This window comes from Hemiscyllium ocellatum, chromosome 11 (assembly GCF_020745735.1).
Source record: "Hemiscyllium ocellatum isolate sHemOce1 chromosome 11, sHemOce1.pat.X.cur, whole genome shotgun sequence".
Classification (NCBI taxonomy): domain Eukaryota; kingdom Metazoa; phylum Chordata; class Chondrichthyes; order Orectolobiformes; family Hemiscylliidae; genus Hemiscyllium; species Hemiscyllium ocellatum.
Genome location: NC_083411.1, coordinates 671222 through 687027, shown reverse-complemented (window position 1 = coordinate 687027; position 15806 = coordinate 671222). Strand labels below are relative to the sequence as shown.

Below are 15806 nucleotides of genomic sequence, written 5' to 3'. Positions count from 1 at the left end.
AGACATACAAGATAATCAGAGGGTTACATGGAGTGGATAGTGACTTGCCTTTTCTCTCGGATGGTGATGGCTAGCATGAGGGGACAGAGCTTTAAATTGAGGGGTAATAGATATATGACAGATGTCAGAGGTAGTTTCTTTACTCAGAGAATAGTAGGGGCATTGTACGCCCTGCCTGCAACAGTAGTCTTGCCAACTTTAAGGGCATTTAAATGGTCACTGGACAAACATATGGATGAAAATGAAATAATGTAGGTTAGATGGGATTAAGATTGGTTCCACAGGTCGGTGCAACATCAAGAGCCAAAGGGCCTGTACTGTGCTGTAATGTTCTATGTTCTAGTGATACTGAACAGATGCTGAATATATGTGTTTCATTCATTCAAAGTGCAAATTACCTTTTCAGGTAAAGTTAACACAACTCTGTTTGTTCTACAGAAGGCTATGACACTGATGGTAAGGAGAACACACTTCTGTTAATTTGGTATCCTTCCTCCTCTAAAGGGCACATCAGGTGCAGGACATTTTTTGCAAATGGTATATGTGGGATTAGAAATGCAAGTAGCCCCACTGATACAAACGTCTGTGATTACACTGGAGAGGGTGTGGGGCAGATACACCAGAATGTTTGCTGGGGTGAAGCAGTTTAGCTATAAATGAGAATCTCAGATTTTTTTTTACAGCAGAGAAGGGTAAGGGGGGGACCTGATTAAGGTGAATAAGATTATGAGGGGCATGGACAGGGTGAATAGAAAACAGATGTTTGCATTAGTCAAAGGGCCAGAATAGGGGGAATAATTTTAAAACGAAGAACAAGAGATTCAGAGAGGATTTAAGGGAACATTGTTTTGATCAAGAGGGTGATGGGCTTTGGGATGCGCTGCCTGGAAGGATAGTTGAGGCAGGAAACCTCCCAACCTTTAAAAAGTCCTTGGATGAACACTTGAAACATCATAATATTCAAGGCTATTGGCCAAGTGCTGGAAAGTGGAATTCTTGTATATTTAGTGTAGCATTGGTGGTACAGGCTTGATGAGCTGAATGGCCTCTTCTGTACTGTATGATTCTCCGATAAAATTATATTAAAATGTGCAGGGATATAGGGAAACAGCAGTAGAGTACAACTAATTGGATAGCTCTTACAAAGGGCAGAGGTACAATTGGCCTTCTTCTGTCCTGCACAATTCCAAAACTAGATAATGGCGATTTCTAAACAGCATGGTCAGAAGTCACACAATACCAGGTTATAGTTTTTGAAATCACAAGCTTTTGGATCCCTGCTCCTTTGTCAGAGGAAGTCTAAACAGCACACCATACATTACTCTGTGCACCACAGAAGAATTAATTAGGAATCAACATTGCTTTAAAGATTTAATCATTGACATGGTCAAAAAAATTGACTTGGTCCAACCAAAAATGCAACAAATGGGCAACAGCACTGCCAGCACTTTAAAATTCTTACAACCACAGAAGGAATCAGAAACCAGTATCCCCAGCTTCTTCACCATATTTCCATTCAGCGTACACCAAGACAACTTGAAGGGTTTTATTTAAAAACTACTGTGTTGGATGCACTTCAAGGAAGGTTGACTAGACTAATACCTAGAATGAGAGTGTTGTCTTATGATAAACATATGGACGGGGTAGGTTTGTATCCAGAGTTTAGAAGAGTACAAACTGTCTTAATTGAAAAATATCAGACCCTGAAGAAACTTCATAGGTTCGATATGGAGGTAATGCACTTTGGCAGGAAGAATAGAGCAGGTCAATGTTACTGAAATGGAGAAAGACCGTAGAACGCTGCCACACAGAAGAATTTGGGAATCATTGTACCTGAATCACAAAAAGCTAGCATCCAAGGTCAGTGGATACAAGGGCAGGTAAATGGAATGTCTTTATTTCAGGGGAATGGACTATAAAAATAGAGAGGCTTTGCTAAACCTGTACAAAGCATGAGTCAGACCACAACTGGGATACTATGAACTGTTTTGGGCCCTTTATCTAAAGAGAGATAATCTTACACTGGGGCAGTCAAAAGAAAATTCCCTCTGTTGATCCTGTGTTTTGGAGATTTTCTTATGAGGAAAACTTATAGTCAAAGACACTGTATACCTGTCATAGGGGTCTACAGTGCAGATAAAGGCCCTTTGGTCCATCGGTGTGTGCTGGTCGAAAACAACCACCTAACTATTCTTATCCTAATTTTCAGCACTTGGTCCATAACCTTATATGCCTTAGCACTCGAAGTATATATCTAAATACTTCTTAAATGTTCGGACGGTTTCTATCTCTACTATCCTCACAGGCAGTCAGTTCCAGATTCCCACCACCCTCTGGTTGAAAAGGGCTTTCCTCAGATCTCTTCTAAACCTTCTGCCCTCTACCTTAAATCTATGACCCCTAGTCACTCAATGCTCCTCATAATTTAAATATCTCAATCATATTCCTGCTTCAGTCTCTTCTGCTTCAAGGAAAATATTCCCAGTCTATACAATCTCTCTTCATACCTAAAACTCCCCAGACCAGAGAACACCCTGGTAAATCCCTTCTGTACCCTCTTCAGTGTTATCATATATATCCAATTATGTGGATTCCAGAACTGAACACAATACTCCAACATTTTATTCAGCATCACTTCGCTGCTCTTAAACTCTATGCCTCAACTAATAAAAGCAAGTATCCAATAACCCTTTTTAGCCACTTTATTTACCTTTCCTGATACCTGACATGCACACCAAGATCTCTCATCATGTATTCTGTTGCCTTGTTTGTCTTGCCCAAGTGCAACAGGTTGGCCTACACTCATTGGAATTTAGAAGAATGAAAGGCGACATAATTGAAAGATTTGTAGGCGACTTGATAGGCGACTTGATAGGCTAGATGCAAAGCGGTTGTTTCCCCTTGTAGGAGAGTATAATTCCAGAGGAAATAATCTCAGGATAAGGAGTCACCCATTTAAGACGAAAATAAAGAATTTCTTATCGAATCATAAAATCACACAGCATGGAAACAGACCCTTCGGTCCAACTCATCCATTCTGACCAGATATCCTAAATTGATCTAATCCCAGATGCAGCATTTGGTCCCTTCCTACTGATGTAGCCATCCAGATGCCTTTTAAATGTTGTAATTGTACCGTCTCCAGCACTTTCTCTGGCAGCTCATTCCATATACACACCACTCTCTGCGTGAAAAAGTTGCCCCTCAGTTCCCTTTTTTAATCTTTCCCCTCTCACCTTAAAACTCCCCTCTCACCTTAAAACTATGTCCTCTAGCTTTGAACTCCCCCACACTGGAAAATAAATACCTTGGGTATTCATCCTATCAATGCCTCTCATGATTTAAGAAACTTCTAGAAAGTCATCTCTCAGCCTCCAATGCTCCACAGAAAAAAGCCCCAGCCTTTCAGCCTCTTCTCATAGCTCAAATCTTCCAATCCCAGCAATATCTTTGTAAATCTTTTCTGAATCCTTTTAAGTTCAATTATATCTTTCCTACACTGAGAACAAAATATGCTGGAGATCACAGCAGGTCAGGCAGCATCTATAGAGAGAAAGCAAGCTCTGATGAAGAGTTATCTAGACTTGAAATGATAGCTTGCTTTCTCTCCATGGATGTTGCCTGGCCTGCTGTGATCTCCCAGCATTTGTTGTTTCCCGTACAGAATCCAACATCTATAATAATTTGCTCCAATATCTTTCCTATTCCATGGAGACCAGAATTGAAGGCAGCATTCTAAAAGTGGCCTCACCAATGTCCTGTACAGCTGCAACATGAACTTCCAACTCCTATACTCAATGCACTGACCAATGAAGGCAAGCGTGCCAAACGCCGCCTTCACCTCTCTGCGAGTTCACTTTCAAGGAACTATGAACCTGCACCCCAAGGTCTCTTTGTTTGGCAACACTGGGCAGAACTTTACCATTAAGTACATAAGCTGAAAATGTGTTGCTAGAAAAGCGCAGCAGGTCAGGCAGCATCCAGGGAACAGGAGACTCGACATTTCGGGCATAAGCCCTTCTTCAGGAATCCTGAAGAAGGGCTTACGCCCGAAATGTCGAGTCTCCTGTTCCCTGGATGCTGCCTGACCTGCTGCGCTTTTCCAGCAACACATTTTCAGCTCTGATCTCCAGCATCTGCAGACCTCGCTTTCTCCATTAAGTGCATAAGTCCTGCCCTGATCTGCCTCATCAAAATGCAACATCTCACATTTATCTAAATTAAACACCATCTGCCAAACCATGACCTATTGGTGCATCTGATCAAGATCTCATTGTACCCTGAGGTAACCTTCATCACTGTCCACTACACCTCCAATTTTGGTGTCATCTGCAAACTTACTAACCATAACACCTCTGTTCACATCCAAATCACTGATATAAATGATGAAAAGCAGTGGTCCCCGCACTGATCCTTATGGCACCCCACTGGTCGCATACCTCCTGCCTGAAAAACAACACTCCATCACCACCCTTGTCTCTGTTGGCAGCAGGGTGGGAACCAGAGCTACATATCTGAGAAGAGGGTAGAGGATGGGGCAGTGACAGGATGTAGTGAATATATCAGGGAGGTTTTTCATGTGATGAAACAAAGGGATCGGTTAAAGTGTGTCTGCCTTAATGCAAAGAGTGTCAAAAATAAGAGTGACGAACTTAGAGTGTAGATCAGTAATTGCAGCTATGATGTTGTGGCCATAACGGAGACATGGGTTTCACAGGGGCAGGAATGGTTGCTAGATGTTCCAGAGTTTTGAACATTTAAAAAGAACGGGGGCGGGAGCTTTGCTAATTAGAGAGTGCATCACAGCTACAGAAATGAAGGTTCTCAAGGAAGGTTTGTCTACTGAGTCAGTATGGGTGGAAGTTAGGAACAGCAAGGGAACAGCCACCTCATTGGGGTTTTCTACAGAACCCCCAATAGCTGTAGAGAGATCGAAGCATTCGTAGCCAGCAGATTTTGGAAAAATGCAGATGTAGCAGGGTTGCTGTTATGGGTGACTTCAACTTTCCCAATATTGACAGGAACCTCCTTAGTGCAGATGGTTTGGATGGAGCCGTTTTTGTCAGGTGTGTTCAGGAGGGTTTCCTTACTCAGTACGGTGACAGGCCCACGTGGGGAGAGGCCATTTTGGATTTGGTGCTCGGCAAAGAGCCAGGACAGGTGTCAGATCTCGCGGTGGGAGAGCACTTTGGCAACAATGACCACAACTGTCTCACATTTAGCATTGCCTTGGAGAGGGAAAGGAGCAGTTACCATGGGAAAATATTTAACTGGGGAAAAGGAAATTATGACATATCAGACAGGAGTTGGGAATTACAGATTGGGAGCAATTGTTCCACAGAAAGGGCACAACAGACGTGTGGAGACTGTTTAAGGAGCAGTTGTTGCGAGCAATGCATGAATTTATACCTCTGAGACAGGTAAGAAGGTGTAAGATTAAGAAACCTTGGATGACAAGAACAGAGGAGCTTCTCATCAAAAGGAAGACGACAGCTTATGTAAGGTAGAGGAAGCAAGGATCTAGCACAGCTTTAGAGGATTACAGGCTTACTAGAAAGGAACTGAGAAATGGACTGAGGAGAGCCAGGAGGGGGCACGAAAAACGCTTGGCAAGAAGGATTATGGAGAACTCAAAGGCATTTTACTCATACGTGACGAATAAGAGAATGATCAGAGAGAAGGTAGGGTCAGTCAGGGATAGCGTAGGGAACTTGTGCGTGGAGACTGAGCAGTTAGGGGAGGCTCTAAATGAGTTTTTTCCTTCGGTTTTCACTAAGGAAAGGGACCTTGTTGTGAATGAGAACTTTGAGGAGCTGGGATACGTTCTTGAACAGATTAAGATTGATGAAGTTGATGTGCTGGAAATTTTGGCAAACATTAAGATTGATAAGTCTCCAGGGCCAGACCAGATTTATCCCAGGTTGCTCCGGGAAGCGAGAAAGGAGGTTGCTAAGCCACTGGCAAAGATCTTTGCTTCCTCACTCTCCACGGGAGTTGCACTGGAGGATTGGAAGGAGGCGAATGTTGTTCCTCTTTACAAGGAAGGCAATAGGGAAATCCCTGGCAATTATAGACCAGTCAGTCTTACATCTTTGGTCAACAAGGTTTTGGAAAGAATTCTGAGGATGGGATTTATGACTATTTGGAAAAGCATAGCATGATTAAAAGTGATTAGCATGGCTTTGTGAGAGGCAGTCATGCCTCGTCAATCTTGCCTCGTCAATCTTATTGAAGTCTTTGATGAGGTGACAAGACAGGTTGACGAAGGTCGGGCAGTGGATGTGATGTATATGGACTTCAGCAAGCGTTTGATAAGGTTCCCCATGGTAGGCTCATTCATACAGTCAGGAAGTATGGGATACAGGGAAATGTGGCTCTCTCGAATCAGAATTGGTTGGCTAACAGAAGGCAGGGAGTGGTTGTAGATGGAAAGTATTCTGTCTGGAGGTCAGTGTTGAGTGGTGTCCCGCAGGGCTGTGTTTGAGGGCCTCTGCTCTTTGTAGTTTTTATAAATGATTTTGATGAGGAAGTTGAGGGGTGTGTTAGTGAATTTGCTGATGACACAAAGGTTGGAGGTGCTGCTGATTGTATCGCGGGCTACTGCAGGCTGCAGCACGACATAGACAGGATGCAGAGCTGGGATGAGAAATGGCAGATGGAGTTCAACCTGGATAAATGCAAAGTGATGCATTTTGGAAGGTCAAACTCGAATGCTGAATATAGGATTAAAGACAGGATTCTGGGCAGTGTGAAGGAACGGAGGGATATTGATGTCCAAGTGCATAGATCCCTCAAAATTGCCATCCAAGTGGATAGGGTTGTTAAGAAAGCATATGGTGTTCTGGCTTTCATTAACAGGGGGATCGAATTTAAGAGCTGCGAGGTTTTGCTACAGCTCTACAAGTGACTGGTGAGACCACACTTGGAATATTGTGTCCAGATCTGGTCACCCTATTATAGGAAAGATACAGAGGCTTTGGAGAGGGTGCCAAGAAGGTTTACCAGGATGCTGCCTGGACTGGAGGGCTTGCCTTATGAAAAGAGGTTGACTAAGTTTGGACTTTTCTCTCTGGAGAGGAGGAGGAAAAAGAGCGGCGACCTGATCAAGGTATACAAAGTAATAAGAGGCATGGGTGGAGTCGATAGCCAGAGACTTTTCCCCAGGGCAGGATTGACTGGCATGAGGGGTCATTGTTTAAAAGTTTTAGGAGGACAGTATAGAGGAGATGTCAGAGGTGGATTTTTATGCAGAGAGTTGTGAATGCATAGAATGCGTTGCCAGTGGTGATGGTGGAAGCAGAGTCATTGGGGACATGAAAGCGACTGCTGGACATGCACATGAACAGCAGTGAATTCAGGGGTGCGTAGGTTAGGTTATTTTATTTTACATTAAGATTAATCCTTGGCACAACATTGTGGGCCTAAGGGCCTGTTCTGTGCTGTACTTTTCTATGTTCTATGTTCTATGTCTCATACCTTCAAGCCAATTTTGTAATCCAAATGCTCTCTCTAATCAATGTGATCTAATCTTGCTAACCAGTCTACCACGTGGAATCTTGCCAAATGCCTTGAAGTCCATCTTGGCAACATCTACTTCTCTGCCTTCATCAATTTCTTTGCCACTTCTTCAAAAAACTCAATCAAGTTAGTGAAACACAATTTCCTATGCACAAAGCCATGTTGAATATCCCTAATCAATCCTTGCCTTTACAAATCCGTCAGAATCCCCTCCAACAACTTATCCACCACTGATGTCAGGCTCATCTGTCTATAGTTCCCAGCTTTTCCTTACTACCTTTCTTAAATAATGGCACCATATTCACCAACCTCCAGTCTTGTAGTACCTCACATGTGACTATCGATGATACAAATATCTCAACAAGGTGCCCGCAATCCATTCCCTACCTTCACAAAGCCTTCTAGGATATACCTGATCAGGTCCCAGTGATTTAATCGCCTTTATGTGTTTTAAGATGTCCAGCATCTTCTCTTCTGTAATATGGACATAGAATCATACCGTCTCTACAGAGTGGAAGCAGGCTATTCAGTCCATCAAATCCACACCAGCCCTCCAAACAACAACCCACCCCGACCCAACCCACTACCCCTTTCCTAAAACTCTACTCTTACAATGGCTAATCCACCTCATCTTTACATCCCTGGACACTATAGACAATTTAGCACGACCAATCCACCTAACTTAACACTTTCCAAAATATCACTATTCATTTAAATCCTCTAGCTTCCACTTCTTTCTCTACAGTAAAAATGGATGTGAAATATTCATTTAGTATCTCACCCATCTCCTGTTGTCCCACACAAAGACAGCCTTATTGATCTTTAAGGGGCCCTACTCTCTCCCTAGTTACTCTTTTGTCCTTAATGTATTTGTAGGATCTCTTTGGATTCTACTTAACTCTATTTGCCAAAGTTATCTTATGTCCCTTTTTGTGCTCCTGATTTCCCTCTTAAGTATACACCTACTGCCCTTATAGCCTTCTAGGGATTCAACCAATCACAGCTGTCTGTTTGACATACACTTCCTTCTTTTTCTTGACCACAGCCTCAATTTCTTTTGGTTTTATTGTTAGCCACTAACAGTCCCAATTAACAGCTATTCACTCTCTTAGCCAGATCGTTATCCACTCATTTGTCTGTCCAACTGTTCTTCTCTGTCTTTGGGCTCTATCTCCTCCTATCGTTTACTCCTTAACCCCTCTCCCTACCCTATCTTCTGCATATACACTGCCTGGCTACTAACAGTTCTGAGAAAGAGTCACTGGACCAAAAACGTTAACTCTGATTTCTCTCCATCGATACTGCTGGACCTGCTGTGCTTTTCCAACAGCTTCTGTTTTTTCCACCATTTTCTAGCCACCCAACATTCCCTACATCTGCCAGAGTTGCCCTTCACACTAACAGGATCATACTCTCTCTGAGCTCTCATGATCTTATTTTGAAGGCCTCCTAGCAAATCTCCCCACCAGAATATCGGTCCCATTCCAATTCAGATGCAACCAGTCCTTCTTGTACAGGTCACTTCTATCCCAGAAGAAATCCCAATGATCTAAAAAAGTGAATCTCTGCCCCTTGCACCAGCTCCTCAGCCACGCATTCATCTGCCCTATCCTCCTATTCCTACTCTCAGTAGCACATGGTACTGGGAGTAATCCAGATAATCACTACCCTTGAGGACCTACTTTTTAACCTCCTGCCTAGCTTCCTATATTGTCTCTGCAGAACCTCATACCTTTCTCTTCCTGTGTCATTGGTAGCAACGTATACAACAACTTTCAGCTGGTCATTCTCTCCTTTGAAAATATTCTGCACCTCTCCAAGATATCCTTGATCCCAAGGAGATAACACACCATTCTGATGTCTTGCTGTTGACCATAGAAACATTTGTCTGTGTTCCTGACTAGACAGTCCTCATCACAATCGATCACTTGGAATCTAACATCCCTCACATTACAGTAGAGCCAGTCATGGTACCAGAAACTTGACTGTCAGTGCAATATTGCCCTGAGAGGCCATCAGTCCCACAGTATCCATACTTGTTTGAGATGGGGACAGCCACAGGAAACTTCTGCACTATGTGCCCATCACTCCTACCTCTCTTTGCTGTAACCCATCTCCCTGACTGTCGCTGTGGTTTTTCTACCTTCCTGAAACTGCTGCCCATCATACCCCCGGCTCTTCATTACCTCAACTGCCACTCCAACCAATCCATGCGATGTGATAGAATTTGCAACCAAACTCTTCCTAGAGACATAATAGTCAGGAACATTGAAATGCCCTCTAATCTCCCACATCCGACAGGCAAAGCACAACACTCTACTAAAGGTCATCTTTGCACCTTAACAATGTGCAGATGCAGAATATACTCAAAAAATAACCACATCACACTTTCTCAAAAACTCAGCATTAGCAGAGTGCAATAACTTAATACCTATCTTTTATATTAAAAATTTAACCAGGAATAGATCTCAGTAAAACATAAAAAATATACACTCACCTCATTCACAACTATTGAATTACAAAAGAAAATTAAGATCCATAAGTTTTATAAGTTCTTAAATTAAACACTTAGCTGATCAGGCTCTGAACCTGTCACTGATCACTCCCAGCTGGCATGTATAGATCTGATCATGAGGTCTCCCAAGGTCAGCTGTGGGACAGCACTGAACGGTTTGTTTTTCTTTACTGATCTCCAGAGATGTTTGTAATTTCACAGTCATTCAGTCACTTCTTCTCTCAAAGGGAAATGTATCAGTGGAGTTCTTTACCACAGAGGGTTGTTGAGTCTGGGTCATTAACTATATTCAAGTCTGACACAGATTTTTAATCAGTGGGGGAATCAAAGATTATGGGGAAAAGGCAGACAAGTGGAGTTGAGTATTATTAAATCAGCTACAATCTCAGTAAATGATGAAAAAAAACTTAATAAATCAAATGGCTTAGTTCTGCACCGAAATCCTTTGTCCAGGGATGCTTCCTCTTGTAGAACTAGAACTAGGGGTCACTGTTTGGAAATTCAGATCACCCACGTAAAACAGAGATGAGGGGAAATTTTTGTCTCTCAGAAGATCGTGAGTCTTTGGTCTTGAAAAGGAGAGGCTTTGAGCCTTTTGGCAGAGGAGGACAGTTACTTGTAAAGGGATGAAAGGCTGTCGGTGGTAGATAATGTAGTCTAAAGGTTACAATCAAAATCAGCCATAATCTTATTAAATGACAGCAGGATTGTGAGGCCAAACAACCTTCCCCTGTTCCTTGCCTGTATGTTGTATGTACCTGTAAAATTAGCAAGATTAATGAGCACAACTTTTCTATGAGATGATGCAATGATTCCAAACTTTCTCACCTCTTCACCACAAAAGTAGTGGTCGATGATCTCAAAGGCAAGCTTATAGATGTCCTCATTCTCATGCTGTTGCAAACCTTCAATTTTTTCAAGTCCTGAGAAGTTTAAGGGAGTTAAATATTTTAGTCTTGAGATATAGTTTGATCTGAAACAGGTGGTATAGAAAGCATTTCACTTACCTCCACACTCCTCTATCATTTCAACTAAAGTATTCGTGTCAGAACCAGCCACTTTCAGAATGTTATTTAGACCATCAAGAACCACCTGAATCACCTGAGGATCTTTCACACCAAGCAATTTACAGAAAGGAGGGATAACATTCTGCTGTACGAGATATTCAACCTGGAAAACAACAAGTAAAAAACTCTTAGTGTAATAAGTATCCATATCTATAGGGGAATTGATGGCAGAATGGCAATCCAGAAACCAAAGCTAATGTTCAAAATTAAAATTTGTTTTTGTTTTGAAATGCACTGTGCGCATTGTATGAAAATTAAACATCATAACCAAATTAAAGACAGATTGTAGGATTTCTTTTTCCAGCTGACTATTGTGTTAATGTTATGTTGCATTCTTCTAGGAACAGTGTGATGAGGATAATGAAGGATGTACAGCTCCATGAGAACTACTGGGTCATGCATTCTGCTACACGCATCGCCTCTAAATGTGCTGGTGCATCGACATAACCAAAAAGTGCAGTTACCTGTTCCTTTCTCCCACTAATTGTCAGGTTACTGATGGCCCATGCTGCTTCTTTCTGAGTCCCAAAATCTCCCTAGAAGGAGAGATAACAATAATTTGTGGCTATTTATGATTATTTAATCATAAAAAACACATCGCAAATGGCTTTAACCCCTTTTACACATAGCTGGTTCAGAAGCTTGCTCCAATCCAACATTAGTGTGAAAAATGGTGTGGAGGTGTAGGTGTTGGACTGGGATGGGCAAAGTCAGAAGTAAGGGCTTTTGCCCGAAACTTTGATTTTCCTGCTCCTTGGATGCTGTCTGACCTGCTGTGCTTTTCCAGCACCATTCTAATCTAAAGTCAGAAGTCACACAACACCAGGTTCAAAGGTTTATGTGAAATCACAAGTTTCTTTGTCAGGTGAAGTGGAGAGAGGCGCACAGGCCCAGACTTTCCATTATCTCTCTGCCAAGATATTCTGTGCTTCTCTTTGCTTCTCTCAACTTCACCTGACAAAGGGGTCTGGTGCCGTGTGACTTCTTACTGATGTTAAAAAAAATCAAAGACTGTTAAGGCCTGGAAGAGAAAGAATAAATCAAACTCAATCTTCACAAGGTATAAAATAATTCAGGATAAATAAAACCTGATGTAACCAGAGAAAAGACATAATTTGTACTTACTTCAATTTACAAATTAAGAGCAGGAGTAGGCCATATGGCTCCTCCAGCCTCTTCCACCATTCAATAAGATCACGATTGATCAGTTGTGATTTTTCTTAAATAATTTGAGATTGTGGGCATCGTTGGCCGGCCTACATTTATTCACCATCCCTAGTTATTCTGGAGAAGATGGTGAGCTACTTCCTGGAACTGCTAAACCTAACTCTGAACTAAACACAGTATTCTGGTCTTATATACACCCTGTATAGCTGCAGTAAAACATCCTTACTTTTATATTCCATTCCCTTTGCAATAAATGACAATATTTCATATATACTTACATATAATATTGGGACAAAGCTCTTCATTACAAATTACTCTCAAACAGAAGTTATTGTTGTGCAAACAAGACAGTCAGCTCCGCACAGCAGGATCACATAAAAAGATAAGAAACAACTAGATTCCCTTTTTGATGTACGGAGAACAAGGAACAGTCATCAAGACACCAGGAAACTTCATGCACTGAAGTGATGACATGGAACATTTAACATCAACCTGACGAAGCAGATTAACTGGCCCAAATGTGTAAAATGCTGGAGAAACTCAGTAAGTTTGGCTATCTATGGAGACAGACTTTCCACAGATGCAGCCAAGCTGGCTGAATTTCTCCAGTGTTTTCTGTGTTTCTTTTATATTTCCAGCTTCCACAGTATTTCACTGTTTAGATTCACACTCTCTCTGATAGCACAATATTCTCTCAGATCTGACTCTCCGAGACTGCAGCAGTCTCTTAGCACTGACCCTCCCACAGTGCATCACTTCCACAGCACCGACCCCTCAAATGCAGAGATCCCTGAATGCTGACCTCCAACAATATAGTGTTCTCTCAATCCGAATCCTCAAGTGCCCAGTGTTCTCTCAAAGCAGAGAGCATTATCTGTAGGCACATTTGAGTAGACAATTGTTTGCTTGGACAGGAAATGGTAGTATAACTGATTACGCTGCTCACATCACTGAGCAGGTATTCGTGTAGGCAGGGTAACAGCCCCATTATACAGAAACAAAAATGCCAAGGATACTAAATGCTTAGTTTAAAAAAAAGTCCAGCCGTGCAGGTTGACCCACCAGGAAGTTACTTACTTTGGTGAGATGATGAATGATCATGGGAATGAGCCCAGCGTCAATGACCGACTGCACTTGCTGCTGGTTTCCAGCTGTGACATTTGAAAGGAACCACACTGCTTCCTAGGCACAACATTAGTACAGTTCAGATCGCATTACATCAAATACTGCCAGAATGACTTATTGATATTAGATAAATCAGAAGTTGAAAAGGAATCATTATATTTTACAGTACAGGAGGCCATTCAACCCATCACATCTGTACCAGCTCCCAAAAGAGTTACTCAGCTAATCCCATTCTACACAGCCCTATCGCCTTCAAATATATATCCAGCTGTTTTTGAAACTGCTATGGATTTTGCCTCCACCACTCTTCCAGACAGCGCATTCCAAATCCTAACAACTCTCTCAGTAAAGAAATTTCTCCTCACCTCACTCTCAGCTGTCTTGCTGACAACCTTAAAATTGTGACCCCTAGTAACTGACACAGCAACCAGCTGGAAACAGAATATCCTTCTTTACTCAGTAAAGATTATTCATAACTTTGAACACCCCAATCAGATCACCTCTTAATCTTCTCTGCTGCAAGGACAATAGGCCCAATGTCTCTAATCTTACCTTGAATCTAAAATCTCTCATTCCTCATATAATTTCAGTAAATTTCCTTTGCAATGTCTTCAATACATTAACATCCTTCCATAAATAATGTGTCCAGAACTGAACACAATACTCCAAATGTGACCTGACCAACAATTTGTTGAGGTGTAGCATCACTTCCTTGTTTTTATATTCTATGCCTCTATTTATAAACTGAAGCCTTGGGCGGCACGGTGGCATAGTGCTTTGCACTGCTGCCTCACAGCACCAGAGACCTGGGTTCAATTCCCACCTCAGGCAACTGTCTGTGTGGGGTTTGCACATTCTTCCCGTGTCTGCGTGGGTTTCCTCCGGGTGCTCCAGTTTCCTCCCACAGTCCAAAAAATGTGCAGGTTAGGTGAATTAGCCATGCTAAATTGCTCATAGTGTTAGGTGTAGGGGAATGGGTTTGGGTGGGTTGCTATTCGGCGGGTCGGTGTGGACTTGTTGGGCTGAAGGGCCTGTTTCCACACTAAGTAATCTAATCTAATCTACCAACCTATTCAATTTGCCTGGCTACCTTCAAAGAATTATGCACTTAATGCCCAAGTGTCCCTCTCCCTTCTCAAAGTTGTACCATTGAGCCTGTATTGTCTCTTCATGCTTCTCCTAACAAAATGTATTACCTCACATTTTCTCACAAATGGCAACTGTGTCTTCATTTAGAGTAAAACATACTTTTAGACAAATATTTAGCGCTAACTCTGAATTGGGTAAGGTCTGAATCTTTCAATCAGATTAACACCAAAGCTGTTTAAACAGTTTGAGGGAAATTGAGGGAGAGGAATCTACCTGAGTTCCTATTTGTAATGCAAAAACTCCAACTGGCAAGTAAATTGGTCCAAATAACCAAGAAGAATTGGATTAGACTCTGCAGAAATTCTGTCATAAAATCAGCAAGTCCCAGGGCAGTTGTGGTGGTGGTGTCAGGGTGTAGCATTGCCCACCGCACCCAAACAGATAGAGTGTGGGCACATGGGCCAGTTCTGGGGGCCAAGGGAGGGCATGGAGGGGCTGGAGATGTGGAACAAGCTATCAGTATATCTACAAAGTAACTAGTAGTGTGTTACCTTATTGATCTTTTCCTTTGGGTGAGTGAGAAGGTTTGGGAAGTGGGAGAGTACATCACAATTCAATATGATCTGTGTCTGCTCATCAGTGCCGGTTACGATATTACCCACAGCTCTCAGTGCAGCTGTCTGTGGAAAAAAAAGATACAAACATTTCACATACATCAAACTATGCTGGGCACCAAAACTATTACATAGTGTGAAACAGCTTAATAACGTTAGTGATATGAACATTAGAATTGTAAAGAGTAGGTTGTTTGGCCCCTTTAGCCTGCTCTGCTTTTCGGTGAGATCACATCAGGTTTGGTTATGGCCTCAACTCCACATTCCTATCTACCTCTGCTAACCTGCGACTCTCGTGTTGATCAAGAATCAATCTACTGCTGCCTTTAAAATATTCAATCACTGCCTGCACCATTGTCTGACGATGAGTCCTGCAGACTTAAAATCCTCAGAGAAAATGTTTCTTCTCATCTCCAACAAGACAATTGTTAAACTAGTTCTATTTATTCCCATAAGAGGAAATGCTTTCATCATTAACTCTGTTAAGTCCACTCAGGATGTTATATGTTTCAATAAAATCATGTCTCATTCTTTTAACCTGCAATATATATCGGCCCAGCATGTCCAATCTTTCCTCATGAGATGAGCCCTGCTTCAACTCAGCCATCCTCTGAGCGAATCTTCTTTCAACAGTCATATCCTGAATGTAAAGGAGACCAAAAGCATACACAGTACGCCAGATTCAGTCTGACAACGCTCTGCTGACTGTTG

The 15806-nt window shown here is 42.1% G+C and overlaps 1 protein-coding gene across 1 annotated transcript in view; it reads right to left on the bottom strand.

Moving 5' to 3' along the window:
• Positions 1-15806, bottom strand: part of LOC132820340 (importin subunit alpha-4-like) — a 124191-nt gene that overhangs the window by 5288 nt on the left and 103097 nt on the right. Inside the window, exons 12-16 of the mRNA XM_060832365.1 lie at positions 15033-15161; positions 13345-13449; positions 11565-11636; positions 11041-11203; positions 10862-10956 (exon numbers count right to left, since the gene is read on the bottom strand). Coding sequence (XP_060688348.1) covers positions 10862-10956; positions 11041-11203; positions 11565-11636; positions 13345-13449; positions 15033-15161 — 564 coding nt within the window. The remainder of the gene's footprint in view (positions 1-10861; positions 10957-11040; positions 11204-11564; positions 11637-13344; positions 13450-15032; positions 15162-15806) is intronic.